We start from the raw sequence: 15,929 nt of genomic DNA, 5'->3' as shown, positions 1-15,929 counted from the left end.
CCAGCTTTTGTGAATTACGCTTTTTGGAAAGATACCAACTATCCACCAGCCAGCTGCTTTACTGTCATTGAAGTATACCTCTTTCATGTATTATATGATAATTTAACTGTTTTTTTAACATTGACTTTTTACAGAATACACTTAAGATTACAAGACAATTAAATATACTTTAGTTTAAGTATGCTTTAGTATGTTAAGAAATACATTTATTCAAGTGTAGATCCTTACAGCATACTTAAGTATAATTTGAAAGGTATTACTTTAAAAATGCATTTTGAATATGTTTACTGGAAGTATACTATTTATGCTATACTAAGATTCATTTTCAGAAGGGAAAGCTTTTCCTGTTTTCTTGTTGTTGAGCTTGGTATAGAAAAACATGTTTATTGGCTCTTTTTAATTTAATGCATTTTTGAAACATTTGAGCATTACAAAACAAGAACAATGTTCAAGATCATGTCTCCATGATTAACAATGATTTAACATGATTAAGAGGTATAGATGTTTTAAAAGCATGAGGTTGCAAAGTGTAATTTGCATGTGCGTGAACATGTTGCAGGTGATTTACAAAGAATAATTGTGCAAATTGGGAGTGAGAAACTATTTGTACATTACCTGCTCACATGTGCTATTCAAAATGGTCTTGGCTTAACACAAGGAATCATTCAAACAAAGACTCTGAATATTATGTGAAACATCTTGGAGTCTCTCTGGGCTTAGTCACCAACATATTTACCAAATACCAAGCAAAAGCAATATAACTTCCCTTCCTGTTCAGTTTCTTCACTGTCAACTTGTGGTTGAACATTTATGAAGATTAAAAAGTTTATTTGATGACTTATGTCTGGCTCAGCCTGAATATAATCCAATATTAGGTCAGAATTAGGCAATGACTAGACTAAATAGGCACTATTGCTTGGACCTCTAACAAAAATATCAGAGTAACACACTGGATTTAAATATTAATAGTTAAATTCATGAAAAAGGAGATACAATTTTTTTTACTGTTTTTTCCTCAGCACACCCAGGGCTGTGTCTGACCGAACCGTGTGTGAGTGTGGCGACAGCTGTAATGGGAGCTCTGGACCGCTCAGTGGACCCATGTAATGACTTTTACAGCTATGCGTGTGGTGGCTGGAGGAAGAAAAATCCACTACCTGAAGGCAGATCACGATGGGATACCTTCAGCAATCTCTGGGAGCACAACATGGCTGTAATGAAGAATATACTAGGTCAGTCCACTACCAAGAACTGTTTATTTCAGTTATATGAAACAAAAACAATTGTGTTGAATTACATATTTAAAAAAATAATAATAATAATAATTTTTTTTTTTAACGTATGTAAGGTCCGGTGTTAGTCTTTGAGATATGACAACAATTAACAGCAATTAACTCTGAATTGGATGCTTACTTGTGAATAAAATACAAATCCTAAATTCTTATATATACTGTATCTTTTGTCTTAAGCCCAATAGTTTGTCAGTAGAAACAACAGGAGAACTGTTGTGATTTTAAAGGCAAAGGGTGGCCACACTAAATATTGAATTGATTTAATTTTTTACAGTTTGCTGCTATTTATACTAATTAATTCAATATACAGAAATCATCTTTGCTTTATGGGCTTATGGGCCTTACGCAAATACAGTATGTATATAGGATATTTGTATATTTTAAAATTTCATACAAGACTTTATGATATAGCTAAAATAGTTAAAATAATTTTTTAAACAAAAAACTCTGTAAACTAAATTAAGTTTTATTAAAATAATGTTTTAAAATAAATCATTATTACACATTGAATTTGACAGAGAAAAACATTGCCATGTTTTTCTCTTTGTAATGTGTCACAAGGCCATTTTGTGACAATTTGTTTTATTACAAATCTCATATATTCATCAACTAACTAAATGAATCAGAGGGCTTCGATTCAGTTTCATAGTTATTTCTTCTCTATAGTTAGTGTGTAGTTGGTGGTGATTTTCCTGTGTTTTTATCTATTTATCTATCTATCTATCTATTTAGAATTGTTTTTTTTAAATTGCTCTCTTTAGCCTTGTACTGTTCATATTTTATGTAGCTGGGTGTACACAGTTCATGTTTTGTCTTGTATGGTATTATCCTGGAGGTTACAGGTTTTTTTTTTATCCTAATGTGTACATGTGTGCTGGATGAATACAATAATTATTTGACATTTCTGTATAGAGAGCACAGGTCAGCAGGGCCTGAGTAAGGCTCAACAGAAGGCCCTGAAATACTACAAAGCCTGCATGAATGAAGCCAAGATCGAGGAGCTGGGAGCGCGCCCCTTACAGGAGCTCATCAACCAGGTGAACTTTTACTGTAATCTTTATACAGCCCATTCCTTATAAAAGTCTTTTATTCATGTCAGTTAACCCATTAAAATCATTATTTTACTGTTTACTTGTTTATTAATAATACTGGGCAGTGGCATAACCAGGAACTATACTAAAGGAGGAAATATACTAAATAAAATCACTGTGTGATCGATACAGATATATTGATATTGAAGTGTGATGCGCTCATGCATTTTAGGTGGAGGCAGTAGTAGGAGTGGGGATGGCATAAATTTGTTATTTAAATAATTTAAGGCACAACCTATTGTCACCCAATGTTTTCATATACTGTGTTAATAACTTGCACTTACTCTGGAAATAAAAACAAATGCTAAAATGTAAATTTATTTTTTACAACCAGACCATCAATTCTTTTTCTCCTCCAGTGAACCTCCAGTACTACATTGGCTGTCGCCTCGATAAACCCGAGCCCAGAGTGTAGCTAGCTGCCTAGTAGCTTTCAGCCACAAACAGGGAAAATGCATTATTCTGATTGGTTAATTATCCTGTATTTGAACATTTCACAGTCGTAGGTAGAAGAGAGGGAAAAAAAAAACAATAACAAAATTAGTTTTAAGTATGTCCATGTAAAACATTTCCTTTCCTTGCAATCTTCAGTCTTTTTAGATGATTTACAATTTGTTTAAACACACCACCAGCAGGTATATTACATTGATTGATAACCATTTGCATCTTGTGTTCCATATTTTACAGTTCACAGTACAAACAACTAACCAGGATAATTCATGTAAATTTTGTGGAACACTATCGATTATCCCATAAATAACTGTCCTTACTGTAATATCTATGTTTAATTATCCTGTTTCTCACCATTGTAGGCAATAAAATTTTGTAATAGCCAGTAGCCAATAAATTGACGTCATAAATTGAAGTCAATTAAATATGGAATCGTAGTGATAGTGACTTTGTTGACCTTCTATGAACTTCAGTACAGCACAGTTACTATGCAAGCCAATGTTATATGACACGTATATAATCATCTGCACTGTATGTGTGCTCTGGTAACCACCAACCAATAATATTTCCTGAGACCTGAAATCCCCACCCCTCCCCCACAAGCTACGCAGCTTTGATACTGTGTGTACCAGATTGTTCAGAGGGCAAAATAGGGTAATTTTCTGTTTTTTTTTTTACTAATTCAGTGTAAGTCTTACTGTCCCAAAATGTAAGCACTGCACACACTGACTACTTACTTGAATGAAAGGACTAACATGTACCAAAATAGTTTATAGATTAAAAAATATTTCATAAAAAAAGAAAAAAAAATTATATATGTATATATATATATATATATATATATATATATATATATATATATATATATATATAACTATGATATCACTGTTGTTTCTACCTGTCAGCTCGATTTTATTGTTGCATTGTTGAAACACGATTTATTGATGGTAAAATTATCTTTGTTGTGATGTCCCACATACCTGACGACATTACGTTGGGGTTCCGGCAGGCTGTGAACAAGTCCTGAGGAGACACGTCTGTTCAGTTATTGAGTGCTCTGCAACAGTGAAACAGAGAAAGCTCAAACTTCATATGCAGATAGATACTGTAACTTATTACTTTGAAAGATTACATGCAGATTTGTTGATATTGTCAATATTGTCTTTACACTAAAGCTATTTTTTGCACAATAGTCAGACTGAAGACACCAGCTTCTTCACCACTAAGGGGCCTGAACAAACAGGCTACTATGTTTGACCTAACGTGGTATAATGAGCTTAAGTCTCTTCACGCAGTTATACGTTTAATCTGTCTGTTCCCTTCATTCATTTTGAACTGAACCATTTCATTTTTTTTTCTTCAGACAGGAGGCTGGGCCTTGACTGGCCCTTGGGACAAGAACAACTTCCAGGAGGTTTTGCGCACTGTGTCAGCCAACTACCGCACCTCCCCTTTCTTCACTGTGTTTGTCAGTACAGACTCCAAGAACTCCAGCAGCAACATCATCCAGGTGCACAGCCTCCTTCACTGCTGGCCAAGTCAGCAGCATTCTTTACTACTACTTTACTTTACTTCTTTAATTATGTTGTGATTATGAGTAATTTATTGGGCTATTTGTCATTTCGTTTTTCTTGCTTAAATTCAGGAGCATTGGAATCCTGGTTAAAGGCAAAATATTAAACAGTTGCTTTGTCTTTGCTACAGGTTGATCAGTCTGGACTGGGCCTGCCATCCCGGGAATACTATCTCAACAAAACCGCCAATGAGAAGGTATCTAGTAGAATAACTGGAGAAAAGAAAATCTAATTACATACATAAGAATTCAGAAAAACTCAAACTACTGTAGAACATGCTGTTTTTAAAAAGTTTGTCCTCTATTGAGGAAAGTTATGTATAGCAGCTACAAATTAATTTGGCAACTTTTTGTAAAACTGTGTTTTAACCTACATATTGATATTCTAAGATTATTCTAACTGAATGTCATGGCCAAATGCTTGTTTCTAATGTCTGCAGTATCTCAACGCATATCTGAACTTCCTGGTAGAGCTAGGAGTCCTGCTGGGCGGCTCAGAGGAGAGATCTCGCACTTTGATGCAGGAGATTGTAGAGTTTGAAACCACTCTGGCCAACATTACGGTTCCTCAGGAGGAAAGGAGGGATGAGGAGCTCATCTACCATAAGATTCAGGCTAAAGATTTAGCAGTGAGTTACACTGTGGCTTGAGAATAGGATAAAATCTATATATTGTGTGGCGTTATAGCTAATCTGTGTGTGTGTGTGTTTCTCCCTTAGACACTGGCTCCTGCAGTTGACTGGATGCCTTTTCTCAAAGCAGTGTTTGCTCCAGTTGCTCTTAATGACTCGGAGCCTGTGGTGCTCTATGCTACAAAGTACCTCCAGAAAGTTTCACAGCTCATTAGCAACACCAACAAGAGGTAGTTCATCACCATACAGCCAAAACCGAATACATTAAGAACAATTACCAAATAACCAAATATTAAAGGTCTCATTTGTAGCCTGAACCCACAGCTTTAGGTGTGTGACATTATAGACCTCATCTCAGTCTCATTATTAAGTCTGCACAAATGGCTGAGCTGATCTTTCTGTGTGAATGCAGCATACTGAATAACTACATGATCATGAAAGTGGTGAGGAAGATGGTGTCCATATTGGACCAGAAATTCCAGGATGCTGAGCAGCGTTTTCTTGAAGTCATGTATGGTGCCAAGAAGGTCAGTGATCAAAGGTCAAAACGTGGAGAAATAGTCCTACAGGCTGATCATATATTAAAAGTAGCAATATTGGATAGGGTTCTGTGTAAATGTTTTCATAGGTCAAGCTGAAGAAAAAATGACATTAAGATTTACAAAAGTTTCGGTAATGCTGATTTTCTTCATACCCACATGTCTATGTTGATGCCAATCACCCATAAATGATCGAGAGTGTTCATGACACAGCCGATACGCATTTAGTGACGCCCATGAAACTCTTAAAAGGCAAAGCTCACAGAGAGATGAAAATAACAAAATGATGGTTAAATTTGGAAAGAGCACCTCCTAAGTGTGGCGTGTGCTAAATCTTCCAGTAATGCAGCTCAGCCATTGCAGAGCCTTGCCTCCCATATACACACACAAACTCGTCCTCCTTTTAAAGGGTGCCATTTCTTTTGTCTTAAGTTTATTGGCTTGTCTTATTTATCTTTATTTGTGAAAATTTTTTTGGATTGCTTTCTTCCAGTTTATTAATATGAAATGACAAGTTTCACAAAATTTTCACTAAATTGGTGTGTGTATATGAAATAAATAAGCATTTTCAGCTTGACAACGTAATCCGTATATAAAATTGCAGTAACTCCTTGCCAGTTATACGATTTGGAGCTGATCAATCGAGGGTTAGTTTAGTGAGTCTCCGTATCATAAATTTACACAATATCAGGAGCTCTTATAGGATACAAACATTTTTCCAAATCACCTCTCATTTCTTGTGTAAATGTTGTTTAGGAATAAACGAATTTGTATTGAGCGTGATAAATGAGGCACATTCTCCCACTCTTTTCTGGCTGACATTGGTCATCTATCATTAAAAATCATAAAAACATTAGCCTGCTGTAATGAAAGGAATGCAATTAGCAGCTGAAGCTGAGCTCATGAAGTATATCATTAAAACTGTCAACCACACCTTCAGAGAGCTCATTAAAAGAGGAGGAAATTGGAAAGATTAAATACTCCATGTGTTGGACAGTATGTAAATAGAGCTGAGAATGGAAGAGTGTTGAAAGTTGTGTTCGTAAATCTTTTTTAATTCATTTTTAATTAGTTTATATGACTGTGGAAAACTTTGTAGGCTGTGGGTTAGTGTAGGATCCCAGTGTGCTACACTGATATGGGCTGAGCCTAGGCAGTGTCTTATCAGGCAGAGATCCTGTTCTCCCGACCTCATCTTCCTCGAGGGTCAGGCTGAAATAACAAGCCATGAGCCTGCGAGCTGTGGCTGATGTACGTGTGTGTGAACTCGAGTGGGTGTGATGGGAAGGAGGAAGGAGCAAGAAAGAGATTAAAAGAATTGTGCTGATATTCCATTGTTGCCATAATCATGCAAGTCACATGTCTTTAAAGTTGACCCAGTTATTCATGTGTAGTCATGTTTGTTAGATGGCCAAAACAGTGAGATTTGGAAACATTATATTATTGGGCCACACCCATGTGACATGCTATACAGACGTTATTTCTTTCCCCAGTTTTTCACTTGGTTACTCATTCTTTTTGCATCTTGGTGTGTGTCCTTCACTTGGATTGTAAACATGTAAACCCACAAGGGGAAAAGGAGGCGACAGGGGTTTTTAGTGGCCTATAAAAAACAATAGACAGGGACTTACGGTCTCTTCCGCAAGATAAAGACAAAAGGTTCTTGAGATACACTAATATACTGTCTTTATGCCAAAAAAACATGTGTGGCACCATGAGCAGCCTATTGCTAACTGCTGCCAAGTTTAAAGATACAGTCAGTGATTTCGGTCAAAGTTAGCTAAACCTACCTATTTTTAAAATCAAAATTCAAACAAATACAGCACCTCATGCTGACTTAACTGCCAGACAACAGATTAACAGGCAAGTAGGGATGTCTCTTTTTCATAATTGTTTGAATGTTTTTTCGGTTTCACAGCATTTGTATTTTTCTTCCTCCCATTTACAGAGCCTGTGGCGCCACAGAGGCTAGAATTCTTCCTCTGAACATTTTATTGTCAGCTACCAGAAATAAAAAGTGTTGTGACTTATAAAAAAAAAATCCCAGATCGCATCTTTAAAGTATATCCATCATGCACTAAGTGGAGATTTTACTTTGAGTGAATGTTTAACTAGGATTTAAGGATGCATTTTGCTTTGTTAAGGATTGAAAAAGCCTGAAGCAGTGCTTCTTTTTGAGTGATCAGGGCCAGAATATAAATGAAGAGAACTCACTGTTCCCTCTTGGTTATTCTGAGGTAATAGACAACAGGTTTAAGTTGGGTTTGTTTTTGTGTGGAATGTCTCAGAGCTGCACTCCTCGCTGGAAACTGTGTGTCAGCGACACAGACAGCGCGCTAGGCTTCGCCCTGGGGGCTCTATTTGTCAAAGCCACCTTTGCTGAAGACAGCAAGGCCTTTGTGAGTATACCCTATCGTGCATTCTCTAATACAGCAGTGAGGCTGAACACACTAACTTCTCCCTTGTGTGTATATCAGGCTGAAAATATGGTCTCAGAAATCAGATGGGCCTTTGAGGACAGCTTGAGACATGTGAGCTGGATGGATGCCGAAACCAAAAAGGCAGCCAAAGAGAAGGTGAGAGGCAGATTACTTCAGACCACCTACTGTTCTCCAAAACAAAACAAAGCAACAGTTTGGTTCACTGATGCACAACCAATTGACCATCCTGTCCACCTGTATTTAAATAAAGTTAAAAAGGATATGATATATACAGTGGGGTCCAAATGTATGAGAGCACTAGTAAAAATGCTTTTATTTTGCTTTTTTTCTAATTTAATACAATAATTTTCATTACAAATTATATTATTGACAACAATATTTACATGAATTTCAGAGTCTTTTAGTATTTGGTATGTCCCCTTTTTGCTTTTTTGCTTCACAAGTTTGTGCAAAACCTTATGATCCATTTTAGATCAAATCCATCTGAGTGTCGTCTGAACACGTTTCAAAAGAAGAGATTATGCATGAGGAAATCTGACCTTTTTTTTAAGCAGTTAACATGGTCAATATCACAAATTTGTTTGTATTTAAATAGGGACGTAGAAATAGTACAGAATCTTGAATATTAAATATTCAAGATGTTGAACTTTTACTTTCTTTGTTTTAAATATTTAAAAAATTATAAAACATTCTGTTTAGTTACAACTTTAAATGAAAAAAAATCCCAGCTTTTCAGTGTGGTCTAAGACTTCTGGACCCCACTGTATATATTTGTACTATTAGATTTTCTTATGGATGGATGGATGGATGGATGGATAAGAAATGAAATAAGACAGGGCATGATGTTATAGGAAATTAATCACCAACAGGGTGGTGTGATACTGTCCCAAATTGATTATTTTTCTGTAGCAGCACCTCCTGAAGAGTCTTACCCCACAGCAATTTGCCAACTCGAACAATATTTATTTATTAAAGAATGAGACGTCATACCTTTTTATCTATTTATAGTTTTCTCATGTTACCGAAAAACCATAAAGTGCAAAGCCCTCTGTCCTGAAGTCTTTCCCATTTCAGAACACCTAAAGGTATTGCTTTAACTCTGACTGTGTCAAAGTGCTGATACTGGAAACTCCTTCCAAAATTACTAAATAAACGTCTCTTCACAGAAAACCTCATATCCACTGTTACACACTTTTTTAATCTGTTTATGTGGCACATCCACCATACAAGTTGATGTGTTAGTTGTTAGGTATAAAAGCGATATTGAATTAAAACAAGCACATTAATATAAACCTGTGAGTTGGTGTTGCAGACGACACTATTCTCAGAGCTATACTGTTCTAGGAAATTAATCAACACCTTCTGACCAATTAGTGTTTATTAGATGTTCAGTGTTTAGTAGAAAGTTCAATGTTTTTAGGAGTTCAGTGTTTATTAGAAAGACCCTGATCTGAAAATGTTTGGCACTTTGTTACAGTCATGATTAACAATTTAATTAGTTAAAACCACTGATAACAGGCTAAAATTAATTCATCAAACTGTCATGTTCCAGCCCTTGTTCTCTGTACTGCCACCTGGTGCTAATAGCCTATATATAGGAAGTCACAGTTTATTGTTCTTTTCTTCCAGGCAGATGCAATATACAATATGATAGGCTACCCAAAGTTCATCATGGATCCCAAGGAGCTAGATAAAGTATTCAATGAAGTAAGTACAGAATAATGTCATTATTGTAATGCGGTATTACATAAGATACAAAATAGAATCTTCCCTTGGTTAAATATATTGTCTTGCACCAGACCATTTAGCTGATGTGGACCTTGTAAAATGTAAAACGTAGCATGAAAAAAATTAAACACTTTAGTGACTTTAACCGTGGCATGTTGTTGGTGCCAGATGGGCTGGTTTGAGTTTTTCAGAAACTGCTGATCTCCTGGGAATTTCACACACAACAGTCTCTAGAGTTTACATAGAATGGTGTGAAAAACAAAAAACATTGATTGAGCAACAGTTCTGTGGGTGGACACTTATCAACACTTATCTTATCAACACCTTGTTGTTAAGAGAGGTCAGAGGAAAATGGCCAGATTGGTTCAAGCTGCCAGGAAGGATATAGTAACTCGAATAATCACTCTTTACAACTGTGGTGAGCAGAAAAGCATTTCAGCATGCACAAAACATTGAACCTTGAGGTGGATGGGCTACAACTGCAAACAGCAGAAGACCACACTGGGTCTTCTGCAACAGCAGAAGACCACATTGCAAGAATCTGAGGCTATCATGGGCACAGACTCATCGAAACTGGACAGCTGAAGGTTAGAAAACAAATCACCTGCTGTTTTTTCCAATCTTCAACTGTCCAGTTTTGGTGAGTCTGTGCCCATGACAGCCTCACATTCTTGTTCTTGGCTGACAAGATTGGAACCTGATGTGGTCTATTGTAGCTCATCCACCTTAATGTGTTGTGTGTTCTGAGATTGCTTTTCTGCTCACCATACTTGTAAAGAGTGCTTGTTTAAGTTATTATAGACCAGTCTGGTCATTCTTCTCTGATCAGGAGATCAGCAGTTTATGAAATACTCAGACCAGCCCATCTGGTACCAACAACCATGCCATGGGTAAAGTCACAGAGATCACACTTTTATCTCATTCTGATGTTTGATATGAACATTACCTGAAGCTTTTGACCTGTATCTGCATGATTTTATGCATTGCACTGCTGAGGCATGATTGGCTGATTGGATAACTGTATAAATGAGCAAGTGTACAGGTGTTCCTATTAAAGTGGACAGTGAGTGTATGTATGTATGTGTGTGTATAAAAACACTCAATGTGTGAAATGTTTAATTTCTCTGAAATCTGTGTGTACTATGCTGCAGTACATTTTAGTTGGATTTTGTTTTGCATATGTGGAAGTTTAATGTTTTATGTATGTATATTTAATGTTACTGTTCTGTTGTGTTAGTTTGAAGTCGTGCCAGACTTATACTTCCAGAATGTCATGCAATTCTACAACTTCTCTGGCCGAATCACGGCTGACCAGCTGAGAAAAGCCCCAAACAGAGATCAGTAAGGAGCAGCCCTAGTCACACACTCACTACACCCTCTGCTTACCCAATCTCTTACACTCCACTTACTAGAATTCTGCTGAAAGCTTGCTTCCTCCTCGTCTCATACAGATGGAGTATGACCCCACCTACAGTGAATGCCTATTACAACCCCACCAAGAATGAGATGGTACTTCCTGCTGGTATCCTTCAAGCCCCCTTCTATAGTCATGCCTGGCCAAAGTAAAAGGCTCACACACCTCCACCTACCTCATCATCTTACTACTGGTGCCATTGTATAAAATCAAAGACTGTGCTATGAATGAGAAAATCTTTACCATTTGCTTTTCTAGAGCCCTGAATTTTGGTGGCATTGGCGTCGTTATGGGTCATGAGCTGACTCATGCATTTGATGATCAAGGTAAATGGTTTGTAATAATTTTAGGAGTCATTAGTCTTTGTTCATATGGAATTATAGATTAAAGCAAGATAGCTTTATAGATTATAGCAAGATCTTGGCCGGCTAAGAAAGGCCGGCTAGTACTGTTAACATCACATAAGAATGTGATGCGAGAGTGATTCCCATTGGCCTTTCAAGTCATGAATGAACAGCGATGAATGAACTTAGTCATGTATAAACAACAGGACCATTTACAGTATATTCTAGCCTGAACTTGGATCAGCATGCTTTTGGAGAATGGGCTGTTCATGAATTTAAGAGGCTGCAAATTTGATTCAATTTGAAACATATTTTCTCAGATTTTCAGACTGCTGAGAATTGTTCCCCAATATTTTCCATCAGTTTACAGTTTCTTTTATTGACAGCTGAATCTGGTCATTATTTGTTGTGATGTCCAGTGTTCCCTAAGGTTCATTGTTGCCAGATGAAGTACTCCAGTACTCCAGACTTGCATGGCATACATATTGTTTTTGTTTCATGTAAAATTCGCTTTGTTTTTCCTTTACACAAAACTGTGTGTCTATTTGCCATTCAATTATCGCTGAAATAAACAGACAGCTATTCCATTATGTTTTGTTTCTCCATAGTGGTTGCCCACCATTAAAAGTCCAATGAAATAGCATTATTTCAGTTACTAATGACAATTTTATGCTTAAAGTTGTTAAAACAACCAATCACTTATCCATATATCAACGTTTAATGTGGATGTATGTCTATGCAATGGTGTGTCCTAGGAAGGGAATATGATAAGGATGGTAACTTACGCTCCTGGTGGCAGAACGCGTCAGTGAAGGCATTTAAGCAGCAGACCCAGTGCTTGGTGGAGCAATACAGCAACTACAGCATCAACAACGAACCCCTCAATGGCAAACACACTCTTGGCGAGAACATCGCTGACAATGGCGGCCTCAATGCAGCTTACAAGGTTTGTGTAGATCCGTTGCTATAATTTTAAAGTATTTCTCAGTAGAAATATTGGTGTTGGAACGTCCCTGTCCATAAAACTATGTTTATAAGATCTAATCACATGTCTCCATACATTGTAACTACATATATAAAGATCATAAATTCACATATTTACAATATATTTTTTTTAAATCCATTTATTTCTGTAAAGCTGCTTTGTGACAATGTCCACTGTTAAATGCGCTATACAAATAAAATTGAATTGAATTGAATCACCTGGGTTTTACAGTATGTCAAGCTGTAAGCTGTCGGTTTTTTCATGCTTTTGTAGTTTAAAAAAATAACAAGCAGCTCAGTGTTTACTCTCCATAACAGCCCAGAGTGCGGGATGAACAGTATTACTTTCCCCATATCCTTCCCATTCAGCACCCACAAGCTGGAAAAAGTGCAGTAGAAAACAGGGCGTCTTCCTCCAAAGCCTTGGAAACACAACAGGTGGCATGGAAAGGGTCACCCTTCACCACATCTCATTCTTTCCACCAGGCGAAACGTCAGAGGTTACAGAGCAGGCCTGGTATTGACATAACATCTCCTAGCAGCTTCTGCCTGTTGATGTTCTGCCAACTCACACAAGCTGCTCATAGATTAGCACAGTTTCTCTGAGATGCGTTGTGAATTCTATTCCAGAAAGAACTAAACAATAGTTAGTCAAACCCAACAAGAGGGAGAAAACTATAAAACAAGTTTATTATATGTTTATTGTTTTTTAAACTAAAGTTTGATATTGACTGCTGTCTTGCGCTGCAGGCCTATGTGAACTGGATCCAGAAGAATGGGGAGGAGGCTACACTGCCCGCTCTGGGAATGACAAATCATCAGCTGTTCTTTGTTAGTTTTGCCCAGGTTTGTTGTTGCTTTTTTTGTTGTTGTTGTTGTTGTTGTTGTCGCTTGTTCATTCATAATTAGTGTGGTACAGACATTGTTTGCAGCAATTGCAATTAGCCTAGCACTCAGTGAAAAACATCATTTATTTGTGTTATTACTGGGGTAAGCATTTTTCTTCTCCTCTTGGTGAAGGTGTGGTGCTCAGTGCGGACCCCTGAAAGCTCTCACGAGGGCGTGATCACCGACCCCCACAGCCCCTCACGCTTCAGAGTCATTGGCACCATATCCAACTCCCATGAGTTCTCCAAACACTTTGGCTGTAAGGTGGATTCGCCAATGAACCCTAAGCGCAAGTGTGAACTCTGGTGACCCCATTAGCCCAGTTTGATGCATCCCAGGAACCTGTGCTTTGCTCTCTCACAAAGCGCAGAGGACTTGTTTTTAAATATGTTTTAATATAGCACTCTACTTTATTCTCACTGGGACTCGAGAAAATCTCTTACACTGGAAAAACTACTGGATGTTTAACATGGGAGAAAGAACTTGTGATGTAAATACATGTGCCTTTATTTTTTTATGTGCTATTATTTTTTTAAGGGGAAAATATTTCTGTTCTTCTTGCGTTACAATGTTATATATTTTATAGATTGTTCACTGAATCATGTCATGTATCATACAACGTTATTGAATGTAGTTTATGACGATGAACAGGGATGTCAAACACATTTTAGATAACAGGCCACATTACACTTAGTTTGTTGTCAAGTGGGCTTGACCGAAAAAATCAAAACAGTAGAACAGATTGCAGGTCATCATTCAAATTATTCAAATTATTCAAATTATTGTTTTTACCAGTGTATTGTATAAGTATTCTCTGACATTTTGGCAGTAGATGAGTTTGTTGCTCGATTTTGCCTCCTAGTGGAAAAACAGCGACTAGCTGTTATGATCTACTAGACAATTTTAATTTAAAGCAGATATTTTTAAATTCATTTGTTGGGCCAGATTAGAACCTTTATTCGGATGAACCCACCCCACGGGCCATATGTTTGACACCCCTGAGTTAGTGTTTTCCTTGATCAAACTTGCACACACTTGATAATTCCCTGACTCAAGTTTTGAGAATATGGCATGCCATTTATTTTTTTTAAAAAATGACACATTTGAGGGAAACAACACAAACTGTAGTGACTTCATATGAATGAACAACAGTAATAACAATACATGTAGTAGGGGAAGATGGAAGAGGTCTCCCACTTTAAATAGATTTACATTTAGAGATGATGATGACGTCTAAACCAACATATGTTACTAAGAGGAAATAAACTAGAACCGTATAATCAAGTGCTTCAACCAATTTATATTCCAATATGCCAATTGGTAATTTGTAAGAATGTGCATGCATTAACTTGAATAAAAGGTTACAGTTAATGTTAGATGGAATAGCAGGATTAGTGGTTGTAGCTTTTCTTTGACTGGATTCTAATGAAATCTAATTATATTGCCCTTGCTCTTTAGATTTTTATGTGAACTTGGGTTGGAGTGGTTCCATTTCATGGTCTTAAAGGTTTGACCATCTTAAAAAAAATTGTTTCCCAAAACCAAATGAATTACCTTCTGGACAAATCCCTGATCATCATAAACAAAAACATTTAATGTAGAATTAATAATCAGTGTAGTGTTACATCTTACCCCAGAGCGCCACTTGCCTAATTAAAGCATGTCTACATGTGCATAATGTTATAGTAAATCTCGGCTCAGTGGCTTGATCCACACATATTGATCCACATATATTTACAGTTTCACGATGACTACAGTACAAACCATGGTATTTTTCCGTTGCTAGGATTGTTGGTCTCCATTTACGTTATCCATTTTCTTAAATTTTGGTTCTCCGTTTTGCTTTTATATGCCATGATATTATATGACATAATGTATGTGCAATACTTGAAACCTGGGATTTTTTTGTGGGTTATGTATGGCCTGCTGTAGGAAGTGGTGTTTGATTGGGCTTGGTGAATGAATGAATGCAGAGCTTAGTTTGACATGATGGGAAATATTTGCTGCTCTTCAAATGTGACAACTGAGACTGCAGACATTATTGGTTCATTAATATGACCAGTGTTGATATGATACAGATGTAAAATGTGAATACAAATTATAATGGATTTTCTCACCTTAATGCAAAAAATTGATGCAATAAAATTTTATTCAAATGCTTCAGTTGTGAGGGTGTTGCGATGCAGAGGTCTGAGCATTTATCTTAGAGATTACGAGGCTTAGAGATAGCGAGAGATAACTCCTTTATAACTGTTTGCACCATGTCATTGCATGAAATGCATCCAAATGTTTTTTGCAGACTGTACCTTCACAGTTAGTTAAAAGTGATACGTTTCCATCAACACTCAAGTTTATATAACTGTAAACTACTGTAATGAGTAGCAGGGTTAACTTAGCAGCATAGAAAATATTAATTTACACTTAATATAGAGAGTAAATTAGCATTTTAGAATTTCTACTAAGCCCTAGGACAGGTTGCAACAATTATTTGGGCAGATTACTCTTAGATGGACATTATGAATGGTGATCTGTAGGCAACCCCAAGTCTATATT

The 15,929-nt window shown here is 36.7% G+C and overlaps 1 protein-coding gene across 3 annotated transcripts in view; it reads left to right on the top strand.

Moving 5' to 3' along the window:
• Positions 1–15,536, top strand: part of ece1 (endothelin converting enzyme 1) — a 38,986-nt gene extending 23,450 nt beyond the window's left edge. For 2 of the 3 annotated variants that reach the window (XM_053227218.1, XM_053227217.1), the window contains 15 exons: positions 1,020–1,232; positions 2,205–2,329; positions 4,197–4,343; positions 4,538–4,603; positions 4,847–5,035; positions 5,126–5,268; positions 5,451–5,565; positions 7,866–8,153; positions 9,648–9,725; positions 10,984–11,087; positions 11,198–11,308; positions 11,419–11,486; positions 12,260–12,450; positions 13,239–13,334; positions 13,509–15,536. In XM_053227218.1, the coding sequence (XP_053083193.1) occupies positions 1,020–1,232; positions 2,205–2,329; positions 4,197–4,343; positions 4,538–4,603; positions 4,847–5,035; positions 5,126–5,268; positions 5,451–5,565; positions 7,866–8,153; positions 9,648–9,725; positions 10,984–11,087; positions 11,198–11,308; positions 11,419–11,486; positions 12,260–12,450; positions 13,239–13,334; positions 13,509–13,685 (2,111 nt within the window). In that variant the 3' untranslated portion in view covers positions 13,686–15,536. The remainder of the gene's footprint in view (positions 1–1,019; positions 1,233–2,204; positions 2,330–4,196; positions 4,344–4,537; positions 4,604–4,846; positions 5,036–5,125; positions 5,269–5,450; positions 5,566–7,865; positions 8,154–9,647; positions 9,726–10,983; positions 11,088–11,197; positions 11,309–11,418; positions 11,487–12,259; positions 12,451–13,238; positions 13,335–13,508) is intronic. The other variant, XM_026932649.3, reaches the window with a different exon arrangement.
• Positions 15,537–15,929: the final 393 nt, after the last annotated feature.

This window comes from Pangasianodon hypophthalmus, chromosome 20 (assembly GCF_027358585.1).
Source record: "Pangasianodon hypophthalmus isolate fPanHyp1 chromosome 20, fPanHyp1.pri, whole genome shotgun sequence".
NCBI lineage: Eukaryota > Metazoa > Chordata > Actinopteri > Siluriformes > Pangasiidae > Pangasianodon > Pangasianodon hypophthalmus.
Note: the sequence above shows the minus strand (reverse complement) of the source record. Positions and strands in the feature narration are given on the sequence as shown.